At 47.4% G+C, this 15967-nt stretch overlaps 1 protein-coding gene across 39 annotated transcripts in view; it reads left to right on the plus strand.

Moving 5' to 3' along the window:
* The first annotated feature begins 2164 nt into the window (after positions 1-2164).
* The window catches only part of PCNT (pericentrin), a 142253-nt gene continuing 128450 nt past the window's right edge, over positions 2165-15967 (plus strand). For 16 of the 39 annotated variants that reach the window (XM_070598017.1, XM_070598031.1, XM_070598034.1 and 13 more), the window contains exons 1-3: positions 2165-2420; positions 5084-5284; positions 12023-12118. In XM_070598017.1, the coding sequence (XP_070454118.1) occupies positions 2364-2420; positions 5084-5284; positions 12023-12118 (354 nt within the window). In that variant the 5' untranslated portion in view covers positions 2165-2363. Of the gene's footprint in view, positions 2421-2692; positions 3339-5083; positions 5285-12022; positions 12119-15967 lie in introns of those variants that run through there. The other 23 variants (XM_070598040.1, XM_070598041.1, XM_070598050.1 and 20 more) reach the window with 5 other exon arrangements.

Genomic DNA, 15967 nt, shown 5'->3' on the forward strand with positions numbered 1-15967 from the left:
GACCACAGAGATGAGGTGCCCTTCTCACCACAACACACCCAGTGGGCGTGCCATCCACGTGGCCTGTCACCATGGGTGTGGTGGGTGTGGACATGACCCCTGGCAGAGGGGCATCTATCAAGTCTCTCCACTCGACATCCCTCCGTCCCTCCACACTCTGTCCTCTGTGGAAGGAGGTGCCATGCACAGCTTGTACTTAAGGAGTGGGGGGCTATGTTTCCCTCTTTGAGGATGAGTATCTACATCATTTATTTGGACAGCTTTTTAGTTACTAAAAATAAATTAAGGCTCAGATGCAACATTTACAGAACTCTGACCCTGTGGTCTGCTGGTGCTGCCTGCTTGACCCAGGGTCTTATGAGCTTCATGTTTGCTAATACCACTCAATTCTACCAGCTAAGACTGGAAACTCCACTCCTCACACAAAGGGGTGTGATCTGACTCTGGAGGAGGAAGGCTTTCTGCTGGAGTTGAGTGGTCGAGTTTCCAGCTCTCTGAAGGAGATTTGTTTAAGTTGTGGTTGCTTAGAATCACAGGTTCTCACTGAGGTTGAAAGATGAGCTTGTGTCAGCACGGTGTCACCACAGCTCATTATTGCCATTACTCAATCTCAGAGAAGAGAGCACACAGCCTGCACACAAACCCTGTCCAGGGAAAGGTCCAAGAATGGTGAATGGAACAGAAGGAAACCCAGACACCATGGAGCCTTTGCTGTGACGTGCCCTGCACAATCATGCTTTGTATGCCACCTTCTCTCTAGTTGCCCGGCACCAGAAGTGCTGTCATCCTTCCCAGTTCCACAATGGCCCAGACCTGTAGAAGGGCGAGATTCAGGGGTGTTTGTTTACACTTCTCACATAGGGAAATCGGGGCACAGCTGTTCACTGGTTTCCTGGGTATCTTCCTGAGTTTGCAGCTCCCACGTGTGCTTGGCATCCGCCTGGACTCGGTGGTTTCCTAATCCAGCAACTGAAATGTGGTGTTATTCTATTTATAGACTTTAACCCGGGGGCTTTGCTTTCACTTTCCTTTAATAGCAAATGGGATGCTACCAATAGTGATAAGAAAAAGTAAAACGAGACCAAGAATGTCTCATTTAGGTAAGGATCACCACTTGGTGAGGGCCCCCAGGTGCCCACCTGTAACCCAGGTAGTTACATCAGAGTAACAAAGAGGTGCAGGTGGCACGCTTATATCAATTAGTCAGAGTTTATCAGCTTCCAACGAGCGTGGTTACACTGACAGCATTTGATTGTTAATCTGAGCCAACGGTGGGCTAGGCATAAACACCCCACATTGTTTCCTTATCTGGACAAACAGGTTCAAGTGAAGTTTGAAGCCAAGGAACAAACAATGATTTCATAAGACTTCAGATTCCACAGAGACCGTGAAGTTATAACCAGTCACATTTTCTTTTTAACTTTTAATACACTTAAGAGCAGTTTTAGGTTCACAGCAAAACTGAGCAGAAATTACAGCATATTCGTTTTTAATAACCACTTAGAAGGTATTTGGAACGATTTAGCCAGAGCCTTCGAAGCCGTAAGCCTTTTCCACTCCAGAAGAGGCGGTTTTGCCTCTCTCTGAAACAGCTCTCCCCTGGTGATCTAGAACCGGGTACAACCGCTGTGTCGTTCGAACGGCTTGCTCCCGGAATCCCCCTCCTCAGGGAGATCACAGGCTGCCGGACAAGCAGGCCCCTGGCGCCCGTCCGTCCCGGGGTCCAGAGACTGTCCTCGTCGGGGCGGCCGGCCTCCGGGTCGCGGGCCCGCCCGCCTCCCCCTCCTTGCTGTCCAGCGCACGTTGCCCGCGGACACCGGGCGGCCCCTGCGGACGCGAGGTGGCCTCAGTGCGCCCCGCCCCTTGGGGGCCGCCTCCGCCCCAGGGTCACGCACAACGACCGACGGACGGCGCAGGCACGAAGGCCGACGGCCACACCCGCCGTGTCAGCCGTCCAAAGGGCAGCCCCGGGATTCGCGCCGCCGCGCGCACAGGGGCGGCGCCCCTCGGCCGCTTTAAAACCGACCAACCACAGCGGGTTCCGAGGCGCCGCGCCCGTTCACTGGTCCTGCCCGGAGGGAGGCGGGAGTCCCAGCTCGCCAATAGGGGGCCGGCGGGCGGCAGGGGCGGAGCTCCGCTCCGTCGCGCGGCCCTGAGTGCGCGTGCGCGAGCTCAAGAACGCGGCCCCCTGATTGGCGGCGGGGTGGGGGCGGTGCCGGGCGCGGGGCGGGCCCACGTCTGCGTGACAGTTGTCGCGGGGGGAGGGCGAGCCAGGCGAGGGGGAGGGAGCGTAAATAGAGCGAAGGACTCGCCGCGGCGGCCCCGCCACCTCCCGGGCGACCCGTGAGGAATTCCACAGAGAGATGGAAGAAGATGAGCAAGAGCAGCGGCGCAAGAAGGTGGAGGCGGGGAGAGCGAAGGTAAGCGGCGGCGCCGCCTCCTCCCGCTGCCCCGGTGTGGACTCCCTAGGGCGGGCTCCGGCGCCCGCCACAGCCCTTGCCGGGAGCGGACGCGGTCAGGGGGGCCCCGCCACAGTCTTTTCCTCGCCGCCGGCTCGGCTGGAAGCTGCCTCCTGGCCGCCGCCATCTTGAATCCGCCGCCCTCCGCCGGGGCCCGCCCTCGCCGCGGCCGCAGCCAATCAGCGGCTGGGAGCGCGCCGCGTGGTTCGGGGCTACCGGGCGCAGGGCACGCCGGGACTCGCTGGGCTGCGCCTGCGTGCGGGAGGGCGGGGATCCCGCCCGCGCGCGGTGCTCTCTCCACCCACTGGGACCCCGCTCTGTCCTCCCGCCCGTCCCGGGGAGCTGGCCGCCCTTCACCAAGGCGCCCTAACGGACGTGATGACCTAGCAACGCGCCAGCCCTCTCCGCCTGCCACACCCGGCCGCAGAGAGAGTGAAGGGCAGGGCGCTGTCCGCGCACTGCGCGTCCTGGTTCTCCGGACACCCGGCGCGGCGAGCACCTGCTCACCTGCGCGCCTCATCCGAGCTCAGGGTTGCTGGAGGACTTCCCTACAGTCCTGGGCTACACAGCGCTCTCCCGAGGGCTTATCTCCGCTTCCCTCGCTTTAAAACTACATGCAGAACTTCGTGTTATTTGGAATTCTGCCACTTTTTTTAAAAATATAAAAGAGTCTCCTAGTGGTGTTCCAGGAACACGTGACTTGGTTACACTGCGGAATACTTCCCGCTGACTGACTGCTTCGTATTCCGGGGGTCCAGAAGCTCCCGTTCTACCCTAGTTGGTGTTGGGGCCCATGCGGAGGGTCTTGAGCAGGACAGGTTGGAGGAGCTCTGCCGGGGTTCCCTGGGAAGCTCCAGACACCCGCACCGAGCTCCCGGGGTGTGTGTTACGTCCCTGTGTTGTGTATGCCCGAGTGAACTCCGTGTGGTTCTAGAGTCCCGTATCTCCAGGGATGCTTTTATTCTTTCTGCCCCAGTTTTCACAGAAACACCTTTCTGGCACTCACTGTTTTGGGGCATATGATGGGGATTAAACTATGTCCTGACTAGATCTGGGCTCTAGAGGCAAGTGGAGCAAGCACCTGCCCCACCCTATTGGGCTGTGGGAAGTCACCCGCTCTGTCGAGGAATGAGCGAGAGCCTCTGTACAGTGCCCTTGGAGTATGAGGTAAAGCCAGGTGAAGTTGCTGTGTTTGAGGTCAAACATGGTCAAACTTGGGGAATTTCATATGGATTAGCTAGTAGAAGGTATTCAGTGCTGGTTCCCTCCCTTGAAACTACCGGGCGACTGTACTAAAGAGACCATTCAGAACACAGTGACTGGTGTGAGGCAGTGACAGGGATAGCAGTGTCTAATGGCAGGGTGACAGGCAGAGGACAGAGTGGCTTCATTCAGGCTTCCTGTGTAGGTGAAACTTCTGACTTGCGTTTGAGGAGGGAGGCTGAGGCATGCTTTTTTCTTCCTTTGCATGTGCCTGGCACGCACGCCAGACCAGAGATGAAAGTGAGCTGGAGTTTAATGCTTGCTGTGTGGCTTCCCCGAACTTGGCTTGATGTGTAAACGTGAGAAAATATGCTTGAAGGAGCGTTGAGGGTAATGAAGAAGATTGACTTCGTTGCAAGAAGAAACAAGTCAGAGACAGGACTATGGTGCAGGAATGGAGCTCACACATGGTCAAATGGGATGGAATGGGGCATGCAACGAATGAACCAATATAGGGCTGGTGTTGAAGTCAGTGTCTGTCCTTGGGAGACAGTTTTTCTCATAAATGGCCTCGTGTGATTTTCCTGTATCTGTGAAACTTATGCATTTCTATTATCATCTACACGAGCGTTTAAGTGCATTTGCTTTTATGACCACGGTTGTCATTTGAAGGAACAGATGTCCCCCTGTGAAAAGCTGATGTTAGATCTCATACGTTTTGAATAAGGTGTTAGTGGGAGATGTGCATGAACAGAGTCTAAAACCCTCGGGTTTGAGGGACTGAACAGAGCTAGGTTGTGCCTTCTAATGGGCGACATTCTTTGGAGGTCCCTGGTGCTTTTGTGAGCTGTGTCATGAAAAATAGAACATCTGATTCCATAAAGGAGGATGTTAGATTGACCTGGCTTAATTAATTTTTTGCTATTTCTGTACCTTGTCTCAGAATCTATGGCTAGGAAGTTTTGGCCAGGCTATATATTTCCTTGATTGGGGGAAATGGGGACAAAAGGGGAGAGATTTAGGTTTTATGTAGTTTTAAACCTTAAACATGTCTTGATTAAGCTGTCTTTTAAATGTATTTTTTAAAATTTTATTTTTCTGTGAGCTGCCAGGGGCTAGGAAAGCTGTTCTGCCAGTCGACTGTATTGCTTTCTTTTGTCTGTTTGTAGGCGTAATTAACAGTTCTCATTATTAGACTTTTTGGCTGTAATTCTGAACTTAAATCCTAGTGTCAGAGATATTAATGAAGGCAGTATTTGTGGGCAGGGGTCTATTGGCTGACGTGAGTCTGGCCAGGTGTGGCTGAGTGGGCTGGGCCAGCCCCGGAGCCTCATGTGCCCCACGAGCTCATTGACTTTGTGGTCCTGTTACTGTTTTCTCACTTATCTCTGCCTTTACTATTTCTCTACGTTTTTGCGCAGCTTGCTCACTTCCGACAGAGAAAAACAAAAGGTGACTGTGTGCATTCGAAGAAAAAGACGGCGAAGAGGAAGGGCTCGTCTGTCGATGCGCCTGTCCAGGAGGAGAGTCCGTTAGTTGCCAAGGGTGGACTCCTGGGAGGAGGGGACGTTTGCGAAAGTACATCATGTGGCGACACCCCTAATGGGGCAGGAGCAGTTCAGGTACATTTGCTCATCTTGTGTTTTAAACTTTTGTTTATCTTCTAGTTATTGCTTCTGTAATTTACTAAAAGTGGTTTTTGGTCTGTTTTTGTCTACCAAAAGTGGGGAAAGAGAGTTTTATTTTAGTTTACAAAAGGAGAGTATATTTTTGTAGTTTTACTCCTGATAAGTTTTTCATCTTTATTAGATGGTTTTGAGAACTTTCGGATTGACTGTTTGAAGGCAAGCGTCAGTATTGGTGTTTGCTTTGGTAATGAAAGTTTTACAGGTGTGAGTTCCCTGGGTGTGGCTGTGTGCATCAGCCCCTCTGACAGGTGTTTCCTTGGACACTTATAATATTCCATCACCCTCTCTCAAATCCACCTGCTTGTCATTCTTTGTCCTTTACTTTTGTTCTGAACGTGGGATGAGGAGGGAAGCTGTTGCAGAAATGGTGTCTTGCTGGAGGAGGTGCCACCGTCTGTGCTTGAGGCCTGAGAGCTGCAGGGGCTGGTGTGGCAGGTGAGTGGATGTGTGCATAGAGAGTGCTGGTCCTGCGTGGCCTCCCTGGGGCCTCTGATTGCCCACAGGTGGGCTCTCCTTGGGGTCTTCTTGTATGCATTATCGGTGAGGGGCCTTGAATTGTGAGTATCTCTTGCTGGCTTGTAATAGGGCAGGTACAAGTTTAGCTGTTGGTTAGAATAGGCTTCCTTTGCCTTGTGTAAGTTTTTCTTTCTAAATATTGGCATTTGAGCTAACATCTGTTGCTAATCTTTTTTTTCCTTCTTCTTCTCCCCAAAGCCCTCCAGTAAGTAGTTGTATATTCTAGCTGTAGGTCCTTCTGGTTGTGCTCTGTGTGATGCCACCTCAGCATGGCTTGATGATGGTGCCGTATCTGCACCCAGGATCCTAACCGGCGGAACCTTGGACTGCTGAAGCCGAGCTCGTGAACTTAACCACTCGGCTATGAGGCCAGCCCCCTGTCTTGTATGAGTTTGATACTTTTGAAGAGTACTAGCTAGTTATTTTGTAGACTATCTGCCAGTTTGGGTTTCTTCAGTGTTTCCTCCTGATTGAGGTCAGGTCTTGCATTTTGGCAAGAATGCTGTGGAAGTGGTGGTCTGTGCAGTGCGGTGCTGCTTCGGGGTGGTGTCTCGCTGCTGGTGATGCTGACTGTGATCCCTCAGTTATGCTGGCCTGCTAGGTTTCTCTTGGTAGAGAAGCTACTAGTTCTCCCTTCGTAGTTCATAAGTATATTGTGTGAAGGTATTTAGACAGCCTGCAGATACTCTGTTTCTCATCATACTTTCTTCCGTTAATTTTAGCTTCCGTTGATGATTCTTGCCTGCAACAGTTATTACAGTGGTGTTGGCCAGATGGCAACTTTCTCTTCTCCTCATTCTGTCTACACGTGTTAATTGACATTCTACTCTAAGGAGGAGCTGTTGTTCTTCCCAATCTATTTGTTTATTCAATTACTTATATCAGTATGGATTCACAGATATTTATTCTCTGGGTTTTAATCCTCATATCAAGCATATCAGTGTTTATTTTGTTGTTGAAATACACAGATTTGGCCATTGGGAGCGCCTCTGAATTGGCATCCTTTTGACATGTCCTCTTGCTTTTCTGGCACCTAGATTTTCCAGGCTTATTTTGTCCTTTCCCTGTGACAGCCCTGTAACCAGCCATTTCTTCAAGGAGCCCTGGTTCCTTTTAGTGGAGAATGGCAATTAGAAACCAAGGTCTGGGTGCTAGGTGTGCTTATTGCTAGTGGGGTGTCATTTCTTCTAGGCTGTTTCAACAGGCAGAGTTAGGAAATATATAAATATACACACATCTGTATCTATTTCTTTCCCTCTTTATTTGTATGATAAAAACCACAAATTCATACGAATACCTTCAATTCCAGTCCAGCACCACAGAAGTCATTCTAGCTTTTCCCTCTCCTTATTTTTAATTCCTTTTTTGAATAGTGAGAAACCTGGTTTCCTTATCTACAATATATTGACTTATTTGCTCCATCTTAAAATACACACAAATTAGTTTCAGAATTGCCAACTCTCACTCCTGTGAAAAACAAATTTACTAACTAGAGTAGAATACTTGTATATAGTTCTTTTTGTTTTTATCATTCCAAAGTTTATTGTTTAGTGTTCCAAAGTTGTTAGGTTAGTTCTTTTATCCTTGCCTCTTCATTGTGGTTATTTTATTCATTTGTAGCATAGTTTATTGTTTGTATTTTATTTTGGTTCTTCTCACATCCAGGCTGATTTTAGTTCATTATTTTGGAGTAAGTGAAACGTTAATTACCAAGGTTCTAGGAGTCAGAGCTGTACTCCAAGATTGGCATTTCCTCCTCTTCCCACTGCCCTGTTTCTATTTCTCACTTCTTCCCACCCCACTCACCCACCCTGTGGATGAACAGTCACTCTACTTTCTGGCTTATCCTTCCTTCTTTTTGCACAAAGGAGTAAATTCATCCCCTTTTTATATGAAAACTAGTGTGTTATCGATGATGTTTTGCATTTGGCTGTTTTCCTGCAGCAGTGTCTTGGAATCACTGCCCGTCACTTCACAGAGATCTTGCCCCTTGATTTTTTATGGCTGCATAGTGCATCCATTGGGTGGAGGCACCGTAGTCTGTTCAGCTGTCTCTGTGAATGGGCGTTTAGATTGTTTCCAGTAGTTTGCTTCACAAACAGTGTGGTGGTGAAAGACCTTGTTCATTTGCATTTTTATATCATAGGAGGTCTATTCTCAGGGTGAATTCCTTGAAGTGGTCAAAAGGTGAGTGTATCTGTAGTTTTGTTGGCTCTCGCTAAGTCCGCTCCATAAGGGACTTACCAGTTTGGATTTGCATCAGCAAAGTGTGTTATTGCCTGCTCCCGATAGCCTTGTGAATACAATGTCTTGTCACACTTTGAGTTTTTGGCATTCTGACCTATGGTTTCATTTCTCTTGGATCAGTACCTTGGGGGTGATATGGTTGGATGCTATGGTAGGTGTGTGTTTAACCTTTTAAAAATCTGCCAAAAACTGTTTTCCAAGGTGGGTGTACTGTTTTGCATCCCCACCAGCAATACAAGTTCAGCAATAAAAAAGAATGAGCATTCAAGACATACAAAGACATGGATGAACCTTAAATGCATATTGTTAAGTTGAAGGCTACCAATCTGAAACACTACATACTATATGGTTCTGTTTATATAACATTCTGGAAAAGATAAAACTATAGAGGCAGTAAACAGATCAGTAGTTGCCAGAGGTTGGTGGAGGGGAGGGTTGAATAGGTGAAGCATGGGATTTTTTAGGGCAGTGAAACTTCTGTATGATAATGTAAATTTTAAGAAATGAAGTAAGAAAATTTGTATGCAAATTTAAAAAATCATTTAGGAGATTGGAGGATCCCAGGATGGAATGCAGACTATAACCAAGATCCTAACTATATCACAGATGTATTACACAGATGTGTAAAGCAGCCTCACTGGAGGGGTTGAGGGGGAAAACACTGACCTGAGTTACTTTGGAAATGGGTAGAGTTTGTAAGACTGAAGGCAAGAGGAACTGTGTATAAACACTGTACTCGAGTTGGTAAAGTTGTGTCCCATGGAGGTCAGGGTTAACGATTTTGATAGTGCTGTACATGTACCCTGGAACTGAACAATTAAGAGATGGATGGTAGGCAGTGGGAGCTAGGTTTCTCATTGTCTGATAACATGCTCATGCAGCTCTGCCTTGGTTGGCTTTTGGGTTGATCTAAAGTTAAGAGTATCTAAGGTTGGGGCCCGTGGGGGTCTGGGCTGTAGAGGGAAGGCAGTAGAGAATAGGTGAGCTGGAGGAGAGGGAGAGACAAGATCAGGGGAGATGGAAAGGCATTGTCTTACTCTGCTCGAGCTGCCATAACGGAATACTGCAGGCTAGGTGACTTAAACAGCAGACATTTATTTTCTCTCAGTTCTGGAGGCTGGATGTCTTGAGATCAAGGTGCTGTTAGGGTGGGTTTCTGGTGAGGCGTCTTTTCCTGACTGGTAGGTGCTGCCTTCTTGCTGTGACCTCCCATGGCCTCTTCTGTGTGTGCAGAGAGAGAGAGGACAAGCCAGCGAGCTCTGGTGTCTTTTCCTTTTGTTATAAGGACACCAGTTCTGTCAGATTAGGGTCCCACCCTATGACCTCATTTAACCTTAATTACCTCCTTAAGGACCCATCTTCAAATACAGTCACATGGGGATTAGGGTTTCAACGTATTATTTTTTGGGAGGACAGTTCAGTCCGTAACGTTTTGCCCTCTGGCCCCCCAAATTCCTGTCCTTCTTGCATGCAAAATACTTTGACCCCATCCCAACAGCCCCAAAGGTCTTACCTCATTCCAGCATTTATTCCAAGTCCAAAGTCTCCTCTAAATATCATCTCATCAGATATGGGCAAAACTTGAGTTAGGATTCACCTGAGGCAAAATTCCTCTTCAGCTGTGAAACTAGAGTTATGTGCTTCCAAAATACTGTGGCGGGACAGGCATGGGATAGACAATCCCATTCCAAAAGGAAGAAATGGAAAAGAAGAAAGGGATGACAGGTCCCTAGCAAGTCCAGAGCCTAGCAGGCAAATTCTGTTTGATCTGAAGGGTCAAGAATACTCCTCTTTGGCGGATGCTCTGCCCTCTGGGCCCACTGAGGCTGTAGCATCACCCCCATGGCCCTGGGCAGAGGCCTCCTGGCCTCTGAAATTGAGGAGGGGACCCCACCCTCTGACACTGAGGAGGAAACAGCCTTGTCACCTTTGCCTATGGTGGGAATCGCAGGCTGATGACCTCTTAACTGCCTTCTGGTCATTCTTCCCTTTATAACTCTATTCTGTCCTGTAGAATCTCAGAAGTCCGGAAGCCTTTCTTTATTTCATCCTGTCTCTGCTGGCGTAATCCTGTCTCCATTGCTGATTCTGCTAAGATGGCTGATTAACTCCACAGTGATCTCTTTATGAAATGATTGTCCAGCCACACCCTTGGTGTTCTCTCTAGAGCAAGCTCTCTCCTTCTTTGTATTATGGATAGGCTGAGAATTTTCCAAATCTTCAAGTTCTGGTTCCTCCTGTGTTTTACTGTAAGCTCTGAGGAGAAGCAGGCTGCACCATCGACACTTTAGTTAGGAATCTCCTCAGCTAAATAGCCAATTTCATGGCTCACACATTCTGCCTTCCACAGAACACTAGGACACTATCCAGCTGAGCTCTTTATAGCATGGTTTGCCTTTACTCCAGTTTCTGGTGGCGTGTTCTTCATTGACGTCTGAGGCCTTGCCAGAGTCACCTTTGCTGACATCCCTTCACAGCAATCTAGACTTTTTTTAGTATGTACCTCAAAACTCTTCTAGTCTGTACCCATCTCCTGCTTCCAAAGCTGTTTCCATGTTTTTAGGTATTTGTTACAGCAGCACCCTACTCTTGGTACCCAGATCTGTGTTAGTTTGCTCAGCTGCCATAACATAAAACCCAGACTGGATGGCTGTTTTCTCACCGTTCTGGAGGCTGGATGTCTGGGATCAGGGTGCTGGCAGGGCTGTTTTCTAGCGAGAGCTCTCCTCCTGGCTTGCAGGTGGCTGCCTTCTCAGTGTGTCCTCACGTGAGAGAGAGAGTGCTATGGTGTCTCTTCCTTTTCTTGTAAGGCCATGGTCCTATTGGATCAGGGCCCGCCTTAGGATCCCATTTAACCGTTATCATCTTGAAGGCCCTGTCTCCAGATGCAGTTGCATGGTGGGGGGTTGTTCTGGAGACACAATTTGACCATAACAGGCACCCCCAGTAGGAGAGAAGATAGGATCCATCTGAAGGTTGTTTTTAGAGAAAGGCTGTTGAAGTTTGATTTGACAGGTGGCAGGATGGAGTGGACATGCCTCCGAGTTCAGAGAGTGTAAGTGACATAATTATCTTTGCCTTTTTAAAGGACAGGATATGTTTGCCTGTGCATTAGAGTCAGCTTGAAATTCAGAAGGCTCAGGCTAGAATAACTGAACTCGAGGAAAAGCTTCTGAGCAAGCAGGATGCCATTGACAGGCTTGGTCTGGAGGTGGAGGAACCTCAGGCTCAGCTGGTTCGGCGTCCTGGCATTCCCTGCCAGCAGGATCATTGTTAACTTGCTGATGTCTCATCTATTTCCAAGGAAATATTGTGTTTAATGTAAAGTTCCAAGGCTAGGCCTTACCTTGTAACTCATAGGTTCATTTTGATGTGTCTGAGCTGGTACCTTTCCATCCTCTGGCTAGGGAGTGATTTATTTGCCTGTTTAAAGACTGGGGTGAGATACAGGTACCTACTGGAAGGGGTGGGATCAGAAAAGAAAGATTGGAGAGTGGAGCAATGAGAGGAGACCCAGCAGCAACGCTGGTTGGCTTTCTGGAGGCTCCTGTGTGCTGAGGGAGTTCGGTCGAGGAGGGCTGGGTGGAACGTGGGTTGTGGTGTTGCTGGGCAATCTTGCCAGTGTCAGCCGTGCTCCCATGGTGACAGTGACACCTGGTGAAGGACACTGTGCCACTCAGAGGCTTCTGCCTGTAGCTTCATTCCATTTTTAGTGGAGACTGATTGCTATGATCTAGTTTTCTCAAATTAGGTAAGTTCAGTTAATTCTGAGTTATTCAAACCGTTGGAGGAGCTGGAGGGGAGCAGTGGTGCAGAGTTGGTGTGGGCGGGCAGGGAGGGCTGGGAGGGCCTGAGGCTGTGGCTCTGGATGCTGCTGTAAACGCTCTTCTCTGCCCCTTCCCCTCTTAGCTGGAGGACCCGGATGGAGAGAGGACGGAGGACTCGGAGCTCCCGCAGCAGGCGCTGGGTGGTGACTCTCTGGAACAGCCTGGGGTCATCACAAAGGTATTCTTCCTCAAGGTTCTCTGTTAAGGCGTGTTGCCTGTCAGAGGATTTCTCCCTGTTGTGGTGGAAATCCAAACCAGAGAGAGGACTCAATTTCTGAAGGGCCCTCTCTGTTTAAAAGTGGAAACTGGGAGCCAACCAGGCTGGAGGCGGAGCTTCTGCTGCAGGCCTTTCTTCCCTAGTACCCTGCCTGGAAGGTCTCTCTGTAGACTGCCTACTGGAGCCTGGATCTACCTTCCTCGTGACCTTGATCTTCTGGGTTTTGGAGACAGAAGGTTGCCTTTTGCACGCTGAGGATAACTGTCTTACACCTTCCCTTGTGGAGTGATTGCCTCGCGTCTCCTGCAGTCGGTGTGATGGGTCCCAGTGTGGAGCTGTGAGGCGGTCTGCCACCCAGAGCTGCAGCAAGAGGGCGGGCTTGGGGTCGTCTTAATGTCCCCGTTTCTGCCACAACGCCTGGTGTGAATTCCATGTGTCTTGAATTGATGACCTTTATTTAATTGATGTGGCTTTTGTTAGTATTTGGAAGGGAATTTATTAGATATTGAGTTGACTAATTTCAAAGTATTAAATCTATATTCTAGGCATTTGATTCTACTGGACTCAGTTCACAGTACTTTAGGCAGTGAGCAAGTTTAGTTTAATCTGTATTATTGCGGGAGAGATCTAGATCATAGGCAGGGCCTGGAAAAATGGTCTCTGGTGGGGTCCATAAAACCCACCTTTAAATACACGTTATCATACTTGTTTCAAACTGTGATGTGTAGCATATGTATAGAAGAGTACGAAGTACGTCAAACTTGCATGCAGCCTAACAAATGGGTACACAGTGAGCACCACTGGATGCCTCTGCAGGTGGAAACAGGATGGGCCTGGATGCCTCCTTGTGCCCCACCCCACCCCAGCCCAGAGTTGATGCGGTCCTGAGTTCCATGGTGACTGTGCTTTAGGAGTTTGTGTGAATGGACCAGACATGATTCTGATCTTTTTCTACGTTTTACCTTCCAGTATCTTTGCATCTTTATATTTTAGATATGTATCTGGTAAACAGTAGAGAGTTGATCTTTTAAAATTATTCTGACAATCTTTGTGTTTTTAGTAGACAGTTTAATTCATTTACATTTAATGTAATCGCTGATGTATTTGAGCTTACATCTATCATTTAATTTGGGCTTTCTATTTGTCCTGCTTGTTTTGTTTCTTTTTTCTTCCTTTTTACCTTCTTTGGATTATTTTATATAGGAGATTTTTTTTTTAAATTTTCTCTTTACCCATTTTGAGGTAATAACATACTCAGTTTCTATTCTTTTAGTGGTGAGCTTTTTAAATCCAACATTTACACTTAAATTATCTAAGTCTAGATTTAGTCAACACTTGCAGTTTCCTCCTAGATAGTACAAGGACTTTAGAATCCTTTAACTCCATTTATACTTCCTGTAATGTACATTTTTGTCATGGTTTTTTAAATTGCAAAATATACTTAAGATTTACCATTTTAACTATTTTTAAGTACACAGTTCAATTGTATTAAATACATTCATAATGTTGTGCAGCCATCACCACTGTCCGTCTCCATAGCTCTTTTCATCTTGTAAAACTGGAACTCTGTATCCTTTAAACAATAACTCCACGTTCCCCCCAGCCCCGCCTCTGGTGCCCACCATTCTACTTTTGGTCTCTATGATTTTGACTACTCTAAGTACCTCATATAAGTAGAATTATACAGTATTTGTCTTTTTGTGACTGGCTTATTTCGCTTAGTGTAATGTCCTCAAGGTTCATCCATGTCATAGCATATGTCAGAATTTCCTTCGTTTATAAGGCTGAATAATATTCCATTGTATGTCTAGACCACGTTTTGTTTATCCATTTGTCCACTGATAGACACTTGGTTTGCTTCCACATTTTAGTTATTGTGAGTAGTGCTACTGTGAACATGGGTGTATGAATATCTATTTGAGACCCTGCTTTCAGTTCTTTTGGGTGTATATGGAGAAGTGGAATTGCTGTATCATATGGTAATTCTATTAGTTTTTTGAGGAACTGCCATGCTGTTTTCCACAGCAGCTGCACCATTTTACATTCCCACGAACAGTGCACAAGGGTTCCAATTTCTCCACATCCTCGCTAACACTTGTTATTTCTATTTTTTTCAGTAGCCATCCTAATAAGTGTAAAGTGGTTTGTTTTACATTTCTTTTTTTAAAAATAATTTTTAACCCCACAGTCCATCCATCTGTCCAACTATCTATCCAGATATCTATTTGTTTACTGCTTTAAATAAACTTAATTTTGGACTAGTTACAGATTTACAGAAAAGTTGCAGAGATAGTTCAGACAGTTTGTGTGACCTTCGCCCCGCTTCCCTACTGGTAACGTCTTACACACCATGGCACTTTTGACAAGGCACATTTGGATTTTACCAGTCTTTCTGCTAATTAGCTTTTTATTTTTCTTTTTGTATGTGAGCTGCTGCCACAGCATGGCCACTGACAGACGAGTGGTATAGGTTTGTGCCTGGGAATTGAAACCAGACCGCCAAAGCAGAAGGCGCCAAACTTAACTGCTAGGCCACCCGTTCTGGCCCTAGCGTGCTTTTTCTATCTGGGATCCCATCCAGGACTCCGCATTGTGTTTAGTTATCTTGACTCCTTTCCCTCCTCAGGTCTCTTGACGGTTCTCCCTTTTCCTTATGTTTGATGACCGTGGCAGTTTTAAATAATACTGGTCAGTTATAGACCTTCCCTCAGTTTGGGTTTGTCTGACATTTTCTCATATTTAGACTCAAGTTAGAGATTTCTGAAAATGGTACCATGGAGGGATATGCCCTTTTTGTCACATAGTGTCAGCCAGTTTCACCTGTAAAAGTACAGTTTTTCCCCTTTGTAGAGTCTCTTCCTTGGAATCGCGTCACAAGCCCAGCCCACACAATGGAGGGAGAGGCAGAGCCGCCGTCTGTGGGGAGCCCTGGCCATGCACTGTGTCTAGAATCCTTCTGCAAGAAAGATCTCTCTCTTCTCACCCGTCAATTAGTTTATCAATCATATATTTATGTCGGTGTGGGCTCATGTGTATTTGTGTTATACTTCAAGTTATAGCCCCAAACTATGTTGTTGCTCAGACTATTTCAGTTCTGCCCATGGGAGCTCTTTCTGATGGGCTCCCCTGTCCCGTCGACATACCCATCCTTTGTTTTGTAAGCGTATCCTGGCTTTCTGGCACTACACAGTACTCCAGGCTCATCTTGCACTTTCCCTGCCTCAGTTCTAGAATCATCCATTTCCCCAAAGAGCCCTGGTTCCTTTTATTGGATGGTGATATTTAGAAACCAAGACCTGGGCACTGGGTGTGCTTGCTGCTTCTAAGCCCCAGTGGACAGAGCTAGGAGATCTGAGTATGGATGCTTGTCCACATACATGCATATATCTGTACTTATTTCTGCACATCTGTCTATATAAACGTCTTAAAATAACCTTGAGGGCAGACTGTTGTCCTAGACTCCAGCACCTCAGGGGTCATTACACAGCAATTCCACCCCCCCAGTCTTCCCCATGCGTCCACCTTGTAGGCAGCCTCTCCTGCTTCCCCATCCCCTGGCGACTGCTGACCTGTTTCTGTTCCATAGTTTTGCCTTTTCCAGAATGTGGTGCATATGGAATCCTAGAATACATAGGCTTTTGGGTCTGACTTTTTGAATCACATAGCAAAATGAATGTAGGATTCATGCTAGTTGTTCCTGCTCAGTCCTCACCCTCTCACTGTGCCATTGCATGGTGTGCCAGTCTGTTGGTCACTTATCTGCTGAAGGACAGCTTGCTTCTTTTTTTTTTTTTTTTGAGGAAGATTAGC

The sequence above is a fragment of the Equus przewalskii genome, chromosome 27 (assembly GCF_037783145.1).
Source record: "Equus przewalskii isolate Varuska chromosome 27, EquPr2, whole genome shotgun sequence".
NCBI classification, from domain to species: Eukaryota; Metazoa; Chordata; class Mammalia; order Perissodactyla; family Equidae; genus Equus; species Equus przewalskii.